At 33.9% G+C, this 24,394-nt stretch overlaps 1 protein-coding gene across 5 annotated transcripts in view; it reads right to left on the bottom strand.

Moving 5' to 3' along the window:
- The window catches only part of LOC143231161 (protein numb-like), a 54,852-nt gene that overhangs the window by 16,269 nt on the left and 14,189 nt on the right, over nucleotides 1-24,394 (bottom strand). For 4 of the 5 annotated variants that reach the window (XM_076465819.1, XM_076465822.1, XM_076465821.1 and 1 more), the window contains exons 2-3: nucleotides 4,184-4,320; nucleotides 2,893-2,964 (exon numbers count right to left, since the gene is read on the bottom strand). In XM_076465819.1, the coding sequence (XP_076321934.1) occupies nucleotides 2,893-2,964; nucleotides 4,184-4,318 (207 nt within the window). In that variant the 5' untranslated portion in view covers nucleotides 4,319-4,320. Of the gene's footprint in view, nucleotides 1-2,892; nucleotides 2,965-4,183; nucleotides 4,321-19,598; nucleotides 19,748-24,394 lie in introns of those variants that run through there. The other variant, XM_076465820.1, reaches the window with a different exon arrangement.

The raw sequence follows: 24,394 nt of genomic DNA, 5'->3' as shown, positions 1-24,394 counted from the left end.
GGACAAGTTTTTGTGCTGATTTTTAGTAGGGGTACAAATTCTCAGGTTTTAAGGTTCTTTCCCCTCAGAGCTTTGGTGGTCACACACAGACAGACACTTGTTCATTAATATTATTATAACTGAAACTAATGTTTATGTTCATAAGAAACCACAATCAAATCAGGAGTGATTCTAGCTGTTTATCATTAAAAAAATGAAGCAATGCAAACAAAATGTTGCCACCTATAATGAATTACACACTCTGCAAGTTTTCTCTGAGAATGGGAGTCAGAGTCAATATTAGGTCATTTCTGTAAAAAAAACCTGATTCTTGAATTCCAGCATTGTTAATTGTTAAACTACAGCTTGAAAGGATACAATCTCTTACATAATACAACAAGGTAATCCCAATTTTTCATCAAGTTATCATTTGATATACACTAACTGGTGTAATGCATTATTATCAAAGAAATGCATAAACACTAAAAACTATTTCTCAATTTGCATCTTCATGATGAACTTCTGTCAATATTAAAATCTTTCAAAATGATTCATGATGTTACATTTAATTCTTGTTACAACATCTAACACAATACAGCTTTTTAACTACCTCAACTTATGGCATACATGGGAAATAAACAATCATTTGTCAAGTTACCATAATTTGAACAACAACAACAACAAAAAAAAAGCCATGTCAAAAACAGACTGTAAAACAGATTTTCCATTTTAAATTCTATTTTATCACTGCTAATGAATAGACTCAAAATATAATTTTTTGTTCAGCATGTTTTTATTTAACCTGTACCTGTGCAATTATAATGAACTGTTCAAAACAGCCTCTTTTACACAAGTGTTACAAGTTTGTTTGAGAGGCCAATTTTAACTGGAACAATTTGAATTATAGGATTTTTATGTAGTTCTAATAAATTTATTAAAGAATAAAACATTTGTAAATGTTACATGCTTTTCTCTGCAGATTTAAATGGTTCAGAAAATTTATTTGGTTACAAGTTTATTTCATTAAAGTGCCAGTAAAGGATAGAGCTGAATGTTATGATAATTAAATGAAACTGACAGAAACAGGCCTACTTTACCCCTCAGCCCAATCTCATGAATTTTAATTAATTAAAAAAATGCACTAAATTATAGCATAATTAAAACAAAGCAGAATATTTGAATGTTTCATACAATATTATGGCATGGAGGGGGTTTATTGACAGCTTCTATTTGTTGGCTTGTAAAGGACCTCATAGCTTGCTACACAAGACTTACTAACATGTAGTCTTTTCATAAAATGCAGCTGTTCATGTGGGCCTTTGGAACACAAAAGTGTTAATTTTGTGTATCTTACAAACAGATCGTTCATGAATTGGGTGGAACCCTTGTTGGGTGGACCTTGGAGCAGTTCCCTTACTTAAATACGGAACCCTTGTTGGGTGGACCTTGGAGCAGTTCCCTTACTTAAACACATGTTTGTTATTTTCCACTACCCACAGTTTCTCTCCTTCAGAGCAGCCTGATGGAACCCAATCAAAAACAGGAAGGTTCATCAGATACTGCATCACAGAGTAGTTACTCTCTCTTCTGTCTCTTAGAGAATCATTACACAAAAGAAAGGGGCTGAACATATGGTGTGAATAACCACAATCTTTATTACACAAATGTATAATCAAAGTTAAATATATAAACAAGTTTGGGATGCATGTAAACTGAAGAGGGAGAGCATTCTGTTTATCTTTCACCATCCATTTCTAGCTCAATTATTTCTGGAGACTGAAATTGTGAAAACACAATCTATCACAATTTAATCTGAATGTGATTCTCTGTCTACACTTAAAGTATTTAATTAATATTTGTTTCAATTTTATAAAAACTTAAATCTCTCCAGATCTTCTTATACTTTTGAAGAGATCAAATCTAGCAAACAAAGGAAAACATAGCTTTGCATACAAAGTTCTCTCTCCAGACACATGCACTATCTTTGTGACTAATAGCCACTCTCATGTCAATCAATAACAGGAGACATTCTCAGGCAAACCCATGGCATGTCACCAGTGGTGGTATTAGTCTTTCTGGCATCACAAGCAGAATTCAGTAAATGGGGTTCCTTGATAAGAAAACTCAAAAGTAGATTAAAAGGCATTGCATCAGAGATGTTTCCATGTGTGGGACCACAAACAATTGCCCAGTTTGCCCAATAGGTAAGACCATCTATGCATGTCACCAGAATAGACAACTAGTTCTATTCATATTACAGTGATCTCTTCTAAAGGAAAAAAAACAGATGTGACAACCCTGGTAATTCTGGCAGTTTTATGAATAACCAAGATGTAAAAACTGCACTGCTTCCTTGATCACTGTTCTGTGTTAAAATTGAACCTAAAAGGTTGAAAGTTTGAAAAACTGCAGCAGTTAAAAAGAGGTAGAAATGCATGGTATGTTCACATGCTACATAAACCTCTGATGAAAGTTCTACAAACTTTTAAATACTTGTTTATTTTGAGTTTTAGTTGATGAAGTGATATTAAAAGTTTAACAACATTCAAAACACTAGAGTATTCTTGGTAGTTTAAATGTAGAGAACGATTTAGTAAAACTTTGTTAAGACAAGTGTAGTTCACAGTGGGCAAGTCTGTTTACTAAATGCATTAAGAGTTTGTGTTTTATAATAACAAGTACACTGAAAACTTGTCCACTGCTCAGATAAATCTATTGACAGTAAATATCAATCCTAATAAAGATTAACTACACATTAATAGTAAGTTAGTGTTCCATTCTGATGATAAAGGTAAAACTAAAATGCTTTTCTTAAAACCACACACTAAAGCATACATGTAGAAACTGTTAGGCCTAGTTTGTTTTTTTAACACTATTTTTTCAGTCTTTCAAATGCAAGGAAACACTACTTACCCTAAGAATCTTTAGAGCTTCTTCACAAATTTGCATTCCTCTTGATTCAAATACTTCTACACAGCCCAAGTACTAAACAAATTAGAAGAAATTACTTCTACACAGCCCAAGTACTAAACAAATTAGAAGAAATTGTTTCCCAGTTACATACGAGTCCTACTTTGATTAACCATAACATTTTCTTCATAAACAACGATAAACAAAATGACAGTAGCAAATTTCTTCAGTGTTGGAAATGATTATAATTTGCTAAAAACTGATATGTAAAGCCTAAACATAATGTGTTTACAAAATCAACTTACCAAACAACTCTCACTATTTGTACCAATTGTGTTGTGTCTTTGGCAGCTATAACTTTTAACTTAAGAATACAAATTGTTTTATTACAAAATGTAATAAGATTTGTGAATATCCACGTAACTCATCTGTTATGCTTCTTATTTTAGAAGACATTAAATTATGTTTCTTTCTAGAACATTAATGATGTCAAACTGATCTACCATGATTCTGTCTAGAATATAAATAACCTCAAACTGCTGCTTTCTCATTTAACAACTACAAACAGTCTTAATGATTTCATAATAAGCCTATCAAAGAACATGTAAGAACATAAAAACACATATGAAATATTTTATTCTATATTACACTTTAGAAATACCTGTATGAACCCTAAAACTATAATTTCTACCTTTTGATAATTGAAAAATATTTACGTTTCTTTTAAAAGCTAACGAGTTTTTATGTTAAACTTCATTCCATCACTGCTAGGATTTCAAACACTAATAACAAGCATACTACAGCCAAACTTTTTTCTTATAACAAAGCCATGTCAGGCTATCTGCCATGTCCACTGAGAGAAATTGATCCTATGACTTTTAGTTTTGTAAATCTGAAGACTAACAGATATCTCAATGGGAAAGAAGCTTTTTTTTTTAATAGAAAAAATATTGAAGTTATTTATTATTAAAATGGTAATAATTTAAACAAGAACTGGTATTGAAATTATACAAACATATAAAACTCAAAGAAAATTTTAGTTGTTTTTCTTTACTTAGAAATTTCAAAGCCCAAAAGCATAATTTCTCCAAAATCCTTTCATATCCATTCTAATGTGCATAAATGAAAACATTTCTACTTAGATAACAGAGTAATTACAGAAATGTTTCAAATGAAAATGTAATTTTTGAGTTTGTTTTACATATTCACACGTAATGACGACAGTTATATCCCAGTAATTTTTACAGTTTGGTCTAGATGTTTAACAAATTTCTTACAGCCAAATCGTACTTACTTTTACATCAAAGTTACAAGTTGCTGCTCTCACCGCAGCCTCATCACCCTGCCACTGATGAGGTCGACTACATTCTGGAACGTGGGTTTTCTTTCTACGAAAACTTTCTCGTAAGCTCCGTCGTAAACGGTTCATGACTACACGAAAAGAACCAATACAGTCAGATGCCATAGCTCACAGTTTATTGGTAAATAATGAAGTAGTAACAAAGAAACCAAAAAGCATTAAATCAACTTTAAAACGTTAAAATACTTAGTACCACAACAGCCACACTGTGGTACCCCAAAACTGTGCGTAACATCATTTACACTTAGACAAAAACACCATACAATAAGGTGATGAAATACAAATTCTCTCACTAACAATAATAAAAAGATATACAATTAGTTAAAGAACTTTTAAATATAGAGGAAAAGAAAACTGGTGAGACATTAACAAGAAAATTAACACCTATACATATATAGAGAATTATCAACTTTGTAATATTCAGTGAGCGGTTTTTTTATTATAGAACAGTAAGGTTGCAATGATCAAAGAAAATAAGAGGTTAAAAACTGCCCAATTGGTAGGTCAGATCTTCAGTTCTAGTAACAAGAACACTTGATTTAGCTCATTTTGTACAACTTGAATCACAGGGTGGTTCCAGAAACTTACATCTGTTGGGATAGCATGTAACAATTACATAAACTTCACTTATCAGATAATTTTCCTTTCTTTTAACAAATGAATGTTCCTAAAATATAAAGGTCATGTAATAGAAATATAACTTTATTTGTAAATAATGCTGAACTTTTTTGCTCCAGCTTATGAAAGTTATTCTTAATCTCATACCACTTTAATTCAAAGTATACCTGCTATTTTTAACATTTCAAAATTAAAGGATGTGAAAACCCCTACCCCCAAGTTTTAACTAACTCTTTTGAGAGCATACAGATACAATTTATTCATACATTTTCAAAATTCATAATTACAATACTCAGGTTTCTCCATCCACAATGACACTGTTTAATCTATATTTCATTTAAAGGCATGATTTAAATCTAAGGGTCTGGTTTTAAAAAGTTAAGTTATTCATTGCAAATTTAGGAAAATGGATGCAATATTTGTTAATGTTCTTTCATCACTATGTGGTGAGAAACAATAATTATAAAGACTTGATTAACTTTTTATTATTAAAGTAATTAAAAATTAATTGGTTGCAATGTCACTATTATTCTGTCAAACCTCTACAGCATAGTAAGGTATTAAAACAGGAGAAATACCAATAATGCTAATAGTTAAAAATTAAAACAGGGCCTCATTATCAATTGCCAGGAATCCAAGTAACCAGAATTCCATGACTGTTACTGTTATTCTGTCAAACCACTACAGCATAGTAAGGTATTATAACAGGAGAAATACCAATAATGCTAATAGTTAAAAATTAAAACAGGGCATCATTATAAATTGCCAGGGATCCAAGTAACCAGAATTCCATGACTGTTACTGTTATTCTGTCAAACCACTACAGCATAGTAAGGTATTATAACAGGAGAAATACCAATAATGCTAATAGTTAAAAATTAAAACAGGGCATCATTATCAATTGCCAGGGATCCAAGTAACCAGAATTCCATGACTGTTACTGTTATTCTGTCAAACCACTACAGCATAGTAAGGTATTAAAACAGGAGAAATACCAATAATGTTAATAGTTAAAAAATTAAAACAGAGCCTCATTATCAATTGCCAGGGATCCAAGTAACCAGAATTCCATGACTGTTACTGTTATTCTGTCAAACCACTACAGCATAGTAAGGTATTAAAACAGGAGAAATACCAATAATGCTAATAGTTAAAAATTAAAACAGGGCATCATTATCAATTGCCAGGGATCCAAGTAACCAGAATTCCATGACTGTTACTGTTATTCTGTCAAACCACTACAGCATAGTAAGGTATTAAAACAGGAGAAATACCAATAATGCTAATAGTTAAAAATTAAAACAGGGCCTCATTATCAATTGCCAGGGATCCAAGTAACCAGAATTCCATGACTGTTACTGTTATTCTGTCAAACCACTACAGCATAGTAAGGTATTAAAACAGGAGAAATACCAATAATGCTAATAGTTAAAAATTAAAACAGGCTCTCATTATCAATTGCCAGGGGTCCAAGTAACCAGAATTCCAGTCCACGTGTATACTAGAAACAAAAACTGCAAACTGGAATTGATCTTATACAAGTGCTTAAGAGGCCAAAAGTTGTTACAAAAAATAAGAGATAGAGATGTAATTAATATGTGTTTTCAGATGGATTCATAATTACAGTGTATGTTCTAAATAACGTTCCTCATCCATTTTTATCTTGCATGTTTTAATTAAAACTGTGAATGTCAGTAAACGCGAGACACTTCAGAGTGACTTGACTGAATTTCTTGTTCTGTTTACTGAAGCCAGAGAGAAGTATGTAAACAAGGTCAATTAAATAACTTAGATGTTTTCAAGAACTTTAGAAAGTAATTAAAGGTTTTCATAAATCTGTATAATCAACTGTGCCATGAATGAAAAGATCAACAAACAAAAACTTGAGTAAATACAGTGGTAATGTGTTGAAACACCCTTCAAGAGAGATGTCAAAACATCTCACCTTCTACTACAGAACAAAAGTGGGAATAATTATGCATTGGTGGTAATGAACGATTTCACTAAACTCCCACACGCATTTTCTGTTCCTAACCAGGAAGCACAAATTCAAGTCAGCAAAATTGTCAATGAATTTGTTTCAAGATATATGGGGTGCCTATAGATCTTCACCAAGATGTGCATGTCTTTTCTTATAAAAAAAAAACTACCTTGGGCTATCTGCTGAGTCTACCAAGGGGAATCAAACCCAATTTTACAATTATAAACCCATAGACTTACTGCTGTACCAGTAGGAGACTTCACTAAGATCACAGATTGAATGTACTGAAGCAATCTTATTAGCATCCATGTGTCAAAAATGGTAAGAATACAGCCCATTATCATCGTTCCGATATAGAGGCACAGATATAATAGTACACTAATTTTTTTTGTCTTCTTTTAATTTACTGTCTCTGAACTTTTCACTGTCTCATAATTTCCAGCAAATTTTTTATCTTACCAGAACATTTCTAAATTTGATTTTTTTTTTTTTTTTTTCCAAAAATAATCCCACTTTTGACACAAATATTGTAATGGTTTCATTACTTGGTGTGGTTTCCTTGATTATTCCATCACAAAATAATGCAAATCCCAGTCCACTTAATAATAACAAAATAATTTCTTTGGTTACAAGCTCTACAATCACAGTTTCATTAATTAATGCTAGAGACACTTGCTAATTTTTCATATATACTGTAATTTCTTGTATCTCTAATGCTTTACTGAAGAACAAACTCAATATTCATGAAACTTGAACTACAGGCTACTGAGAAACAAGCTTTCTAACTTATTAATAACTAAATAAGTCCATAAATATCTGTAAGTTGCAGATTCCACCAATTTTATTCAAAGAACAAATCAAAAACAACAGTAAAGGAAAGAAACATGGAAAAAAAAGTGAACAAAAACCAAATATTTTGTGCTTCAAATTTTATTATATCTATTGGCCAGCCTCAACTCTTTTGTGGCTTTAGATAGTTGTCATGTTCGAAATAATCTTTCCACACACACACACACAGACACAGATCAACACAATACAAAGACAAAGCAAATTAATATTTACTACTCAAATGAAACGTGTTCAGGGCAGTATACCAAAATACAATGGAATGTTAAATCCAAACTATACAAAAATAACACTTATATCAGAAAAACAAAACAACAATTCATTCTAAGTTTGTTCATAACAGCTGTGGTACAACAAATGTGATAGTAATCGAGATGCCACTTATATTAGCAGCCTGTTTAACAACAACTATCATGGTATGACATATAAACTTGCTTAAGCTGATGTAGTGTAATTTTCCATAACTTTCATTTATTTTGCAATACATCAGACTTTGGGTAAGGAATAGTTAATAATATATCATTTATTAATTTTAACATTATACATCAACTATAGCCGAGTAAAATGTTTAGTACATGCAAGCAGCCTTTCCATATCAATTTATTAAGACTGTCACACTAAATTTAAGAGAATTATGTCCACATAGCTGGATAAATATTTATAAACTAGTTATAATAAGGATTTCCATCAATCATGATCTCACCTAATCAGTTCTCTATTTTTGGCTCAAAAGGTTTTCTGAAATTTCAAATAAAATGTAGCCATTACACCTGATGCTCATCATGAGACATAAATATAGTGGCTCGAAAGGAAAAAAAACAAAACATTTAAATTAAAAAAACAGCCTACAAAAGTAGAAATGTTGCCACAGCCAAGCATACAACCTTTTGACTTGTTCTTATCATTATAAAACATGTTTTGTGTACTATTGGTTGATTTATATCCAGACAGTTATGTTTTCTTACTTGTGTAAAACTGTTATAATTTAGACTTGAAGTTTGAAGTTCCACCAGATAGAATGTTTGTCTCTTTGAATTTTGCACAAAGCTAAATGAGGACTATCTGCACTGACCTTCCCTAATTTAGAACTGAAAGACTAGATAGAAAACAGCTGGTCATCACCACCCACCACCAACTCTTGGGTTACTCTTTAAATAACTAACAGGATACTGACCATCACAGTATAATACTCCCACAGCTGAAAAGGTGTGGATGTCTGGTGAGATGAGGATGTGAGCCAATGACTTCAGATTATGGGTCAAGTGTCCTAAACACCTGGCTGTGCCAGGCCAAGGGTCATATACTGAAGTGAAATGTGTTTAGCAAATGATTATCATTAAAAAAAAAAGATATTACTTACTTTGTGTACATTTATGTAGCCAATATCTCACAAACCTTAAGAGTTCACAAAAAATGTCATTTTGTTTTACTACAGAACACACACAAAGTTATCAAACAACTGACTAATTTTTCAAACACCTGCAAAAATCTTTTTTTGGTTATAATTCCTACATTGGCCTGATGTGTGATTGAAAGATCACTAAAAATAGTTTAACTAGGTCAGAGAAGCTATTGAAATGATAATGAAAGCATTATAACATCACTTATGCAATATTTTTAGATAAAACTGTGTTGAAAAATAATGAAAATCTAACGTAATCTTTGAATTACACATACAACTGTTTAGAAAGTACAGAATTTTTGCCTATTTAGTATGTGTTATCTATCAAATTTATCCACAATGGCTTGGCAAACATAATGTGTAATGTACAGTTAAATCTTTCTTTTGGCAAAACATTGCCAAATTTATCAATTAACAGGAAATAATATTTTTCGTTTTAACTACATGAAATGTATTGGAAATCTTTCCAAGTACATAAAATGCCAATGTCATTTTTTCCCCCACTTAACTTACTCCAAAATATACATATTAATACCATATATATTCTCACAGTAGGCTTAATATCTTCCTCAGTAGAAACACTAAAACAATAACATTTACAGTTTTTACACAACTTACCTTATAATTTATATGAAAGATTTTATGTCTAAACCATGCCGAGTATAATTTCAAACAAATATGTGGTAGTAATGCGTCTAATAAAAGATATTTTGTTTACTTTATTAATCTTAGAGTATTTGTGGTACCAGAAGATATGAACGTAAGTTCTTCACATGAACACCATTTGTCCCTTTTTTCTAAAATGAGCAAACGATTGTGGAAAATACAATTCACTGTTTTACTTGTCAGACTGGAGACAATGAGAAAGATGAAGCACTTAACTCGGTAAACTGTTTTTATAGGCTAGAGCAGTGGTTTCCAAACTATGTTGTGTTAAATGTTTAGGGCTGTCACAAAAATTAAGTGGACTAGGGAACCAAAGGGCTACAGTGTGGATGCTGAGAATTTCTCTCTCAATAAATAGTGAGTAATATTACTTGTAAGAAAGAACAACAGTATACGTTAAGCGATTACGAAAACCTCCATGTCTACCAATTACTAAACGGTGAGTACTATATAGTACTTTGAGGAAAAACAAAAAAACAATTTCATTACATTTCAATCATGCTTTTTGTTGGTTTGATGTTAAGTTCATTTTTTAAAAAATAAATTGATTGAAAATGCCATTAACTTGTTATTTTGTGCACTTAGAAAGATTTCCCAATACATTCATATAATTAGAATGAAAAATATTATGATTGTTAAATTAGGGCAATGCGGTAAAATCTTGACCCTAAGATTTACTAAAACAGAATTCTAGAAGCTACACACAACTGAGTGTGTGAAATCCAAATAATGAATTAGAGTTTTTTATTATTTTTTTGAAACATTTTCTCCTAAAAAGCATGCATAATTAGTGGTATCCTTTCGTTTGTAATTCAAAGTTTACTATATACATTTCGTGCCCAGGATGAGCAAATATTGTTGAAATCCTTAGAGGATGAGCAAATATTGTTGAAATCCTTAGAGGATGTGTGACGAAATTAGTAAAGAAACGCATAACTTTGGATGCTCTGCGATAAATAAACTGCAGAACTCTAAATTAACACAAGGTCTTTAAGGTTTTTGTCTAAATATGTACTGAGCAAGTACTGCCCCCTTTTGTTGAAGCGACACGAAAATGGGTGCCATCAGACAGCCCAGGTGCACATCAAAGAAATTTATAGTTGTACAGAGCACTGTGGAAAACAATTACATATATTACAGAGTCGTATTCATTCACACAATTACTGAACGTTAAATGGGCAGACAATTACTAAAGCTATATATACGTGTGTACCTCTGCCACAGGTTTTTATCCTTATGCGAAGCAATATTACAAGTAACAGGCAGTTTCTTCTTACGCTATCCATAAATCAAATTCTATTAGCTAGGGTAAAACATACCACATCATGAAAACCTACGTCATGGTAATTATGTTACCACAAGTGAAACTTAAATCCCCACAACGTGCCTGTGTTGTAAGACGGTCACATGCTATCAGTTGCCTGCAAATAAAGGATTATATTATATGGCGTCTTTTGCCCACACAATAATTCCATATTTACACTAAATTTTCTAAAATATGCAACACTGACGCTACTAATTTATTATTCTCAATCATTTATCCGGACAATATGTTTGATGCTAAATAATAAATATGTGAATTGGAATACCAAAAAAAAAAAACAGGTGTAACTCAGTAACGATCGGATGATAAATTTGGCTTCAAATTTTATCTTTTAAGATCAGTTTGAGTGTCGGAAAAATTATGTGAAACAGAGAAAATCTGTTTTTCCAGATATGTTAATTTTTGCCACATTTTAATAAACAAACTACAAGAAAGAAAAAACCGTAGCACTTATTTCTAAATGTATATGAATAGTTTTACAAACCAACATGGCAAATATCTGCATCTTGTGATAAAACTATGGTATTACAAAAATCTATAATTGAAAGAAAAAAAAAAACCTAAAGTTATTAATGAACAAACAAAATATTTTATGTTGTTGGTTTGTTTTTCAGAATATACATTTTGTAATACGATGTAACTAATTCTTATATCACGAAGTGAATTTTTTTACAAGTTAAATATGGTGAAATATTTAGTCATTTAAAAACAGTCACCAATATTTAATAATTATTTGGAATATGAAATCACCACTTTCCAAACTATTATTTAATAAATTTGTGTCCGCTTGTAACTGGTGGGCCGATGAACCGCCCGCCTCGCTAGTACAGCGGTAAGTTTATGGATTTACAACGCTAAAATCAGGGGTTCGATTCCCCTCGGCGGGCTCAGCAGATAGCTCCATGTGGATTTGGTATAATAAAAATACACACACCAATGAACCAGTTGTCACCAAACCTTATGTGTAGCCATATGCTGGTGTACAGCAACGAAGAAAGTCTCGGGTAGCTTTATACGAAATTCAACAAAGAGCAATTGGAATTTTCAACGAAGATGAAAGTGCCTTTAGAAAATGCCCAAGCATGTTTGGGCATTTTTCAGAACTATCTGGAAGAAGCAATCGACGTCATTTAGTTACAAAGTAAAGAGAAATTAAATTGTAGTTTTTTTATGAAGCCATTAGGAATAAAACAATTCAGATATGATAAATATGTATCATAAAACATGTTCACAAATTAATAAATTACCCAATTTACGCAACGCTCGTTTCTGAGGCCTTGAAACAGCATTCTGTGACTTCAAACTAAAAAGTCGAAATCCTTAAAAACATTTCCTCAACAGATTCGTTTCTTACTGCTGCACACAAGCTGTTAGTTCCATAACTTTTTTAATCTATAACTTAGATACTAGCCCACACATGCCCCTCGATGGGTGCGCAGTCAACTCACGGGCTCATAATGCTAAAATTCGAAGTTCGATTCCCTGCAGTGGACATAGCAGATAAACCATTTTGACTGTTTAAAAAACAATAACAGCTATAACACAATATTACACTTTCAGTTTCTAACTGTGTTACACGATTTGTAGTAAAAACCGTAGACTTCAATCTCACGCAGCTCACGTCTATTACGATGGATATTTTAAGCTATAGATACCTAATAATCACACACAAAAATACCATTATCTCCTTGAGAACTGAATGAAATATATGGCCAAGGAATAATGAAGTTTATGTATTCTACTTAGATCAGTACTGCATTACATCTAATAAAATATTCGGTCCGCCACCATAGGATTTATATTTCCACTATGTTTGTTAACAGGATTCAAACTCACGAACCACAGATTGAGAGGCAACTGCACCTGGAATCGTTTATACCAAATACTTTTGCATTCTAATAACAATTATATATTCATGCTTCTTATAAACAGTTTTTTCGTTTGAAGTTAAGCACGAAACTATACAATGGGCTCTCTGTGCTTTATCCACCAAGGGTATCGAAACCCGGCTTTCAGCGTTGCGAGTCCGCAAACATGTTGCTGTGCCACTGGGGGGGGATCTGTAAACAGAATAAGGTGACTTACAAAATAAATAAACAAAAGTTAATAGGGTTGTATGAGCAAATCTAGTTTGTGAGCTGTATTAGCACACATAGTTAGACCTTTAACCTCAACAGGTTTTCTTTACACAAACAGTAAAAAAGATGTGCTGATGGAAAAGTTGCTAATATTTGTGCCGCCACTCCTAATTCTTTAACTACCGACCAGGCGGAAAACGACCTCTAAGCAGGTAGATTAGTTGTTACTCTTATATCGAATCCAGGGTATATTATGCGGCATCGCAAGGATTAAAGTCCGGCTCACCAGCTTCAAGATTTGGAATTCTTCTTATAGGGTTAACTTCTTTGATAAACTAAAGACGAAAGTGTTTCGAAACGTTGTCCACTACACGCGAGTGTCTACAACAGGCATTTGCCGTCCATTCAACTAAGTTTCATCAGGATTAATTCTCGTCCAACAAGAGTTGTAAAAATAGCTTTTTAAACTCGTAACAAACGTGGAATTATAAATTTAAAACAAACGTTTCTCCACACGTTGTTCGAGAGTTTACTTAGGACTGAAAGTCTTTATCGGATACAACTAGGTTTGTGCGATTTAAAGCCTGCATCAAATAAATTATGACTCAGTGAAGAAACACAACACATTTCTTTAAACAAAGTTTCAAGAGCTATGTTGTTTTGAATTAAGCACAAAGCTACACAATGGGCTATCTGTGTTCTGCCCACCACGGGTATCGAAACCCGGATTTTAGCGTTGTAAGTCCGCAGACGTACCGCTGAGCCATTGCGGGGTGCGTTTTAAGAGCACGTGGAATTATTACAGTTCGCTTAAATATAAAGGAACGACATATAATTAACTGAACCGAAGTAACAGCAAGTTAGACACGTGTAAAACTTTAAACCGCATTTTATTAAAGTCAAAACTACGAAAACAAAATTTTAAAAGACTCTACAAGGGTCAAAGATATGAAAATTTTATTCAAACTTCTTTCACGATGAAACCAGTTTCAAAAGTACAACAGCAACACTGTTAATCGTTATTACTGTAATAGGTGAATTGTATCATAAGCCTAGTAAGTATGGAAATAATTGACCTAATTCTCACAAACATACCAACAACAAAAGGTAGGGAAACAATTTACAGAGAGCACGTGACTGAGTTTATATTGTGGACCCATAAAACGCTCTCCACAATTTATACAAGATTTTCGGTATTTTTTTATGGCTGGTCTTCTGATGCCCTGGTAGTGCCTTTCCTGAAAACAAGTTTTATGCTAAGGTGACAACTTTCCTGCTTTAAAACTTACACATTGTATAAACCGTTTATGACCTGTAGCCATGGCAACGTGCCAAAAAAAAAAAAAAAAAACAAAAAAAAACCGCACAATGATTTACTGAATATATACCAGATGACTTTAGAAATACCAATACGCCTGAGAAAGATATAAAAAGAACATTTTGTAATGTTGAAATCTGCAACATACTGCTTCTGTCTTGTTTCTTAAATGGGACTTTAATTTGGTCTGTAATCTTTTTGTCGTTCAGTTATCTGGTAAAAACAGAAGAATGGAAAATTATGAAACAGAAAGAAATATTTATTGTATTTTATACAAATGGTCACCTCTGTATGAAAGCAGAATTAAAGGAAAAGTGAATTCATCACATCCTAGGTAAAACCGGATTTAATCTTGCTACCAAAGACAACTGTTTTACATTTTAATTGTCTGACATCGAAGCCCAAAACTCGGTTGACGACAACGGAGAAATCAACCGTGAAGAGTTTTTTTCATCAATGACCTGAAACATGAAAACATTAAAACTCTCAAAAAGCAAGGTCCGTGTTTCGTCCGAAGTTTCCACAGAAAGGTTTTCTCTAGCTTTCTTCGAATGCATATTCCTATCAGAGTTGAAATATGACAAGAGTTGTTGTGACTTTATATGTGTACCCCCCTAACTTAGACTAGTTATCCTTGTCGATAATTGTATTAATTATTCAGGTTGTTACTTCAGTTGGTAACTCTTCCTCAAAGTCCCGAAATTAATTAAATATATTACACTATATTTTAGAGTTTTTTTTTTTTTTTTTTAACAAAGAAACCACTTCTGTCTTTACGTTAAACATTCAGCTAAACAGAGCAATTGTATTTGTGGCTGTCCATAACTTTGAACCACTGTCCAGAAAGATGGCAGCCAGACGACAGCATCCTACCACCCGTCACCAACGCCAAAGAAATGATTATCTCTCTCTTAATACAAAAAAAAAAAAAAAAAAATTACAGTACGGCAGGGGTTCAAACCGGGCACGCCTGCTCCGAAATTCGGAATTCTACCACTGGGTCAACTCGCATCCCCCAGCCATATTAACACACAGATCGAACACAAAATATATTTCCTTGTAGTAACACTGAAGTACAGCCGTTGTTCCTGTCTGCTAATAACGCCAAAAGTTGGATTTCGATACACATTATGTAACGAAGTGTTGAACTGTAAACAAACCGCTAAAAGGACAAATTACTGTGGAAAGATTGCTTGGTCATTTGCACTGAAATGGACGGGTATGGAATCATTTAAAATATCACCCACCACCACCACCCTGACGTGACTCTCGCCTCACATACGTGTAGCAGGACTTCTCACACTGCGGGACTAGATGCGCCCCTCTTACGTTTCAATGAAAATAACACCCAGTTTTAAGATATCAATCACTGGGATAAAAGGTTAGAGCTAGGTAACATTCAATAACAGCTAACTGTGTAGCATACAACAAAACGGGAACTTTCACGCGTTTCATCGGCGAGTTGTTAAGATATTTTAACTCTAGCACAAGAATAAATTTTCAAAATATTTCAGTATTGGTCACGTGATGATAAGTCTATTCCTCTGGAAGGTTCAACGGACTTCTTCAAACGACATTTCGATCCGCTAGGGCAGATTGTCAGTGGCCAAAAACACGTACTATCAGGTTACTGTAATTAGGGCAGGAACAGTTATTCACACGATCACATGATGTGTGAAATCAAGACCATTGGAATAAAAAGATAATTGGTAGCTCGAGACAAGGGTGTTGCTAGCTGTCAAAGATATTAGGGCTTGGACCCAATAGTAGCAGCTACCACTGAAAACAATTAAAACATAACTTCCATTTTTATATACTCTAAGTTATGTAAGATAGACTTGGGGCACTATGAACACATAGGATTCTTCTAGCTCAGAAAACGGAATATGCAAAACACAGCCACACATTCTGATTTTTTTTTTTTTTTTCTGATGGCACCCCACGTCCGAAAACCGAGGGTGAAAAGGCAATCACAGACATGAAAGATTGTCTGTCCTAAAAGTGTAATTCAAGAAACACGTGATTTTTCTTGAAACCATAAAAAAAAAATGGCAATGGTATCACACACAGTAAAGAGTGTAAGTGTAACTGCGCGGATCATTACCCCAGACACATACGCACAAGAAAATAGTACCACCGCCCAGTTGAACCCACTAAGATAAATACATGTTCACTGCGTACAAATTTAATCCTACAATAACCGATAGGGTTCAAACCCTAGAGGCTTATAAAATACTTTTTTTTTTTCAATCCAACTTATGCATCAAACTGTTTATTATTCCATGAATTTATATGTTGTAGGGTTCATACACATACATAAAAGTAGTAAAAAAATAAATAATGAATATCAGTGTTGAAATTAATCCTGTTGATTAAAACTGGGATCGATTATATGTTTCAAATAAAGAATGTGGAATTTCACCCAAAATTTCGGTCAGTTCTTTATGTTGAGTGCTCTAACAGACCCAAACATGATGCGACCCCACTGATAGCGGAAAATGTGGAACCCTGTGTTGGTACTTTGAGTACGAAACAAAGGGGTGATAGATGTTCAATATTTCATATCATTGTGGAATTACTTTTGTCTTTCGGTAACGCAAACAATCCTAGAATCTTTTATCTTATTGTACCTTAAAGAAATGCTAAACCAGCTTTTCAGACGGAAATTAGAATATAACACTTTAACCTCAAAACACCGCCCCTTCCGGTTATTCTCGTGCGTGAACTGACCCTAACACTTACAAAGAAATTTTCATGGCGCATATATGAAATACGGATATAGTGTTAGAGCAGAATTACTTATGCACAAAAACCGTTTACATTAAATACATAAAAGCATAATTTTATCAAAAATTCGTAGTTTTGTGAATCGAGGGCATTTATAAGAATGTATATTAGCATTGACTAATTAATCTCGGGTCTTCATTACATGGTGTATGTAGGACTAAACAATTATTTTCTAATCTGATAGTTGAATAGCAGTAAATGTACATGTATCATACATACGTCATATTTTAAGAGTTTTATGCTTTCATTTTTGTAGAGAAATTGCTGTTATTAAATCCTATTGTATTTGACTAATTACTAACTGGTCAAACTGACCAATCTATTCATAGAGAATGAAGAAAAAATGTACGTTTTATCATTGGTCAGACGTGGCCTAATGGTTAACATGGCCTGGTCTACTGTTGGTTTGTTTTGAATTTCGCGCAAAGCTACACGAGGGCTATCTGCGCTAGCCGTCCCTAATCTAGCAGAGTAAGACTAGAGGGAAAACAGCTAGTCATCACAACTCACCGCCAACTCTTAGGCTACTCTTTTACCAACAAATAGTGGGATTGACCATCACATTATCACGACCTCACGGCTGAAATGGTGAGCATGTTTGGTGTGAAGATGATTTGAAACTGCGGCCTTCAAATTACGAGTCGAGTGCCTTAACCACCTGGCCATATCGAGCCTTTCGGGCTACGAACCTGGAGACTAGTAATTCGCGTCTCGTTACCCTAAAAATGCGCTCCGCACTTTAGAACCGTGAGTGCACGTGTAAGAGTGACGGTACATACGTTGACAACTTGCTTTCCCTCCTAAGTCTAGTCTACTATCAGTCAAAAATATAGACAGATTTACACGAAAAGTCTGAAACAAATAAATAATGCACGCTTCATTGGAAATGTTTAATGTCTGTGTTACTACGTTAGAATACTTAAATGTTTGTCAAGGTTCTTTATAAACCACAAGCGTGTGGAAGAATACTTCGAATTTAATAACGTCCGTTTAACTACCGACAATCCCTCGTTGGGACAGCGGTAACTTTATGGGCTAAACTCCGAGATCCTACTTCACATGGTGGACTTAGCAAACAGTCTAATGTGGCTTTCGTGATGACGAGGAACTCTTGAAGTAAAAATGTATAATAAAGACTGAAATCTCTGTTACCCTGAAAATGACCTAAGAAGGTCCAAACGTTGTTTTTTACTTTATTTTAATAAAAGTTTTAGTACCGGTACTAGTCGTCTTTAGAATATTAATGTAGCTTTGCTATTTTAGAAATAAAACTGTCCACTGGCGATCGATACGATTTTTAAGCTAAAACATATCACCTGCCGGAGGTCGGTTTCAGATAATTAATTCAACCAAAAACACTCGGATATTCTCATGGCCTTTAACAAAGCAATGAGGTACAACTAAATTTAAATTTGTGTGTGTCTCTCTCTATCTATAAACATCAAATGATAATATAATCTGTTCTTAACTTCATGATGTTAAACAAACACGTAGGTTTTTATTCAAGTCTTTTTATCTTTAACTAATACTTTCTAAACAAGACCATGGATCACGGTCTTTAATCTGCCGAAATTTAACGTACAATTTAAATGAATACTGACATAAGCGTCTAAACAACATTTTATATTAAAAAAGCCATAGTCTGAGTAGCCTCATTTTAGCAATATTAGCTGAGCATGAAACTAACTAGTTGGACTTTCATGCCTAAACAAGTCCAATTATTAAACTTTCTGTAATTAAAGCAACAAAGCTAATACTAAAAGTGAATTTCAACTCAGTACATTATAATTAATTATAGATTTAATTCCGTTCTTTAGTGAGTTCTACTACTTTATAGACCCAAGATCTTGAACGAACCCCGTGTGGTCGATATCCACACCTAATTAAAAGAGTCCTACTTCCATTTATACCAACGCAATTCAAAGAGTTTGAGTTTTATTTACGCGTACTGAGTTTGTACAGCGAATTTTTTTTTTAACTTGGAAGTCTCACCATATGTATATCTCTCATGTAAACTGACCACATCATTTTTAGATCATAAAACCGGTACGTGCTAATATTTTCTAAAAACTGGGACCCCCCCCCTTTTGTGAAGAGTTATAAATAATCACTTAAGCGAGTAATAGATATCATTAAGTGGAAATAACATTTTTACACTTACTTTATTGCTGCTACAATTGCCCCCTCTGGTGAGTGAATATTTCGAGCAATTTTTTAACCAAGAGAATTTATCATAAAATTTCAAGTAACTGTTATTCAAGTTCACCATTGACTCACCTTAATTAAGATGTTTCACGAACTTGGTATGTAAACAGTACTTAATACTTACCGGTTGTCAACTGCCTCTTTGCAAAATCACGAACTCGGTGACGTGTGCATGTATGACGTCACGCTGACTGCTGTTGCAGCCTGCTTTCTCCAAAAGAAACAGCTGTATTTTCTCATCTCGAGCTGTTCGAACACCTTCGACTACGTCCCCCCCCATCTAAATTTTCAAAATTTTTCATGTCTTAATTCGTTCAAATACATTTGTTAACTTTAAGCGTGCGACTCCCTCTTATTAACAATGATACTATTTTAAAGCAAAAACTGCATACATCTTATAACATATGATTTAAATACATATATGATTATGAACGCTTAAAAATAAAACATTAACTACTATTATGCCATAGCTTCCGTTCAAGTGTATTTCAGTTGTAATTAATACATTTAAACCCGTACATATCATACGTTGTTAATAATGAAAGGAAATTATGGAGGATCACAAAACAGAAACCTGATAACCCAGTATATCAGGGTTCCTACTTTGTAGTACTAAGTGTTTCATTGTATTACAAGTAGTAAGTTGACGTTTTCACGACTTACTCATATTACCAACAACGCTTTGAAAGAGAACAGGTATATTTTCACTATTTTTTGCACATTACAAAAACTTCGACCACCACAAAGGATTCATAGCCTACGACACCTCAGAGCAACATAAAAATACCTATGTGGCAAGCAATTCCACTGACGAGTCATGCAGCACTTCGCTGACAGCGTACGTTGTACACGACCATGAATCCCACTGAATCAAAACACTCGGTAGCGAGTCGTGTTACCAAATCAACCTGCCATAGCACGACACGCTTTGTGTTATTAACATAAGTGTTAGTTTAGCGATATTCCACCTTCTATATCTCGGACTGTGGTATTCTAAACTATCACATATTTTCAGTGGATGTTCTCCACTGGACTTTCCATTTTTTTCTTCGCAATAACCGTCGGAAATTTCATTTGATAGAAGAAAACATACGTAACTTATATGGATGTTGTTGTTTTTTTAATTTCGTACACTGATAGATCGTTTCAACTTGCAATTAGAAGTCTCATTCTGGGTAAATGTAAGCCAGCCGCATGCGCAAAGTTGTTCAACAAAAACCACTCGTATTTGACGAAATTTTGCACACGCCTACGCAAAACGTCATTAGAGCTGTCGGTCTGACATCTTCACTAAAGCTTCACCTAAAAATAAAAGTGAACTTTTTTTTTTTGTCATTTTGATTAAAGACGGCTGATTTAGAGCAGCAAAACTATGAGATGAAAGAACATGCAGATACGAAAGTATAAGTTAGACAAAAAACTAAGTTAGCAGTTTTTATCACAAGTTTTCAAAAGAATCATAGGGTGGACAGTTGTTATCGACTATTCTATACCAACTTTTAAAAACAACTTTATTAAATTTTATGAAATTATCCTGATTAAAAGATGTTTAGCGTCAAGTGATATTACCATAAATAATAATGCTTAATACGGCTATACCGATTGCATGGGGGTGATGACAAGAAACTGTTAATCTAAATTTCATAGCGTTGGTATAAAGGAAGCTATTAACACTGGTTTACAGGGTAAAAACTAACACCATATATTTTAAGAATAATTTGGTTGGCTCTACAAAATACAGTGGAGCGCCGTTAAGCCGTGGTATTTGGAGGGTCAACCTGCTTAACCGCGGCTTAAACCTTTGTGACTGAAAAGCCGAAGTCGCCAACAGCTCCGCTGAGGAGCCTCATCCGGGCCATTGCGTGATTATAATATTAATGTATAGACTATTCAGATACAATTGACAAGTGCCGTTTTAACACAAACGACCAATGCATTGCGATGGTTCGCTTTTCCCTGTAAAATTTCGTCTTCCCGTGTTACATGCGGACCGCCATGTCAATATGATATGCTCACTATTAATTCAGAAACTGAAGTGATTTCTATTGGGTTTGTGGCCAATATTTATACAATTCCATAAAAATATCGGATTATCGAATTAAAAATAATACTTTAATTATTGATCATTTTTTTCACGGATTTACCGCGGATTAACTTTAATGTATGGAGGTGTGTGATTGGGTAACAATGGCGGCCTCCATAAAGCTGACATAGAGAGCGGATAAGGTAGATTAACGGTCGATTTCTATTGTAATACATTTTATTTATTTCCCAAATTAAAACAAATCCTTTTTAAATATCCCCTTGAAGTTATAAAGACACGGAGAGTGTGAGAAACTTTAAAAAGCCAGGTAGTAGATTTAATACATCAAACATTTTGGGACAAGACTTGCTACAGCGGCTTAAGCGATTTCGCGGTTTACTGGTCCGCGGCTTAATGGTGCTCCACTGTATAGGTCTGTTTACTATAGAGTGTCAATCTCTTATTTGGCGTGGTTTGTTGATGTGTATTGACAAAAGGGCAAGGTATCCAATCAAAAAACACCTTAGATGTGAAGAAAAAAAAAGGGGGGCCAAAAAAGAATTGAGCGTGCAACTTAAAGAAATGAAATCAAAATTGGCGGTAAAACTGCTAGCTACACTTACAACATTGATAATGCTTTTAAAGCAAATATTCATTCATTGGCTGGCTGTCACATATTGTTTTACCCATCATCATGTCCAAAGCTGAATAAAAAAATATGCGCCCTGACTAACTACTGAATGAGTGTTTATCGTAAGACTGTTATTAATATAGCAAACACAGTTTGACCACAGATTTTGATTTCAATGTATCTCAGAACGGCTGGTATGGGTATTAACATTTTTATTGATAAGCTGAGAACAAAGTTTCGACCTTCTTACGTAATCTTTGCGACTCGTAATCTGAGGGTCGCGGGTTCGCATCCCCGTCGCGCCAAACACGCTCGCCCTTTCAGCCGTGGAGGCGTTATAATGTTACGGTCAATCCCACTATTCGATGGTAAAAGAGTAGCCCAAGAGTTGGCGGTGGGTGGTGATGACTAGCTGCCTTCCCTCTAGTCTTATACTGCTAAATTAGGGACGGCTAGCACAGATAGCCCTCGAGTAGCTTTGTGCGAAATTCAAATTCAAAAACAAAGGTCATCTTTAGGTTAACCGTCGTGTTCTCTGCTTATCAATTAAAATGTTAGTATCCATATCAGCCGTTGTGGGTTACATTTTAATTTCAAGTGGGTTCCCGTCATCAAGAAGATATTTTGATTTAATTTCTTTAATCGCACGTTCAATCTACTTAGGGCCGACCCTTTTTTCACGCTGATGATGATGTTTTTGTTTACTAGGAAACGAAGTAGCGAGTGTATAAAATCATTTTAAATGTAACAACTAAATTTTACCACAACTGATTAGATGTTGACTAAACATAGTTTTTAGCTATTGATTTTTTGTTAACTCAATGTCGGGAGTCACGCTGAAGTTTCAAAATGTTTACAGCAGTAGACTTCTGCAGAGAAAATACAATAATGTTTTTACGAACATTTGAAAAACAAAACCAACTGACGTTATTCGATATTATACGAAAATTGCGACGCCTTACAAGTACATGTTTCTGAGTCATCACTGAATGGTATCAAAGGCGTATATCGAGTCAAACATCACGACACGTTAAGATAAGACCCTTCTTTAAGAAATTGAACATTGAAGCTAAAAAATTAAGAAGTGATGTCGAAGAGTCTTGTTTGGTTCAAACTTTATCAGCTTCGTATTTGCAACTTTTAGAGACTTAAACTTTGTTAACACGTATACTTTCGTATGTATTTTCTTATTTTTAAGTGATTACAATGCGTATATCGTTCCTGGGCACCTGAATAAATTATCTGTAAGCGTAACACACAAAAAAACAAAGAGGTAATGGAAAATAAATCATTTTTACACGCATCGATCTTTCCTTTCACAAGTTAAGCCTTTCGCAAGATTAGGCTTAACGTCTGAGAAAGTTATAATTACTCGAAATGTTGAGTAACAGGATTTGAACAATATATTTTTTCTGTTTATTTAATATTCCATATCAGAGAAGTTAATCATACTATTAGTAGTGTATGATTTGTTTTAGCTTTAACTTAATTTCTAGATTACACCATATGGGGCTAATGTGTTAATCGTGTTAATGTTATCTAACAATCATTAAATCACTTACAGTGTTGAAAAACCCAAAGAACTCTGTTGATGAGACGTGAATCCTGCAAGTTACAGTGAAAAGGTTAACTCGTTTAATTATGCGCAAGTGTATTGAAAGTTAATCTACAAGTTATAAGTTTGATTTGTTTAGAATTTCACGCAAAGCTACAAGGGCTATCTGCGCTACTGCCCATAATTCGACCATGATAGATTAAAGGAAAAACAACTCGTCAATTATACCCGCCGCCAATTCTTGGACTATCTTTTAGCAAGGAATAGTGGGATTGATCGTAACATTATAACACCCTCACCTGCCTCATCAATCAAAGGGTTAACATAGTCGGTAAAGGGAATTAGAAACAGCGTCCAGTAGATTGAGAGTCGAGCGCCCTCACCACTAGGCAACACGCTTTATTTTCTCCAGTGAGGTCAACAAATGTAAAATGAATCATTACCTGAACACGAATTCAAACACTTATCGATTATAGATGAATTATCATGAAATACATCCACAGTTGAAAGAACAACAGTTGAATAAATATTAAGTACCTGCCATGACGCACACACACACGTCTTTTATATTTTCTTAATGAGACACTGGTATTACCAAGAGGGCATGGATTAACTCTGTAGCAGTGCTTTCGAATTTTGAGCTGATCTGCCGGGTTTGAATCCGTACAATACCACGCAACTTAGCCGTTGGGTGCGTTATTAGAGTAACAA

Source organism: Tachypleus tridentatus, chromosome 10 (genome assembly GCF_004210375.1).
Source record: "Tachypleus tridentatus isolate NWPU-2018 chromosome 10, ASM421037v1, whole genome shotgun sequence".
NCBI lineage: Eukaryota > Metazoa > Arthropoda > Merostomata > Xiphosura > Limulidae > Tachypleus > Tachypleus tridentatus.
This window is presented reverse-complemented; position numbering and strand designations above follow the sequence as displayed.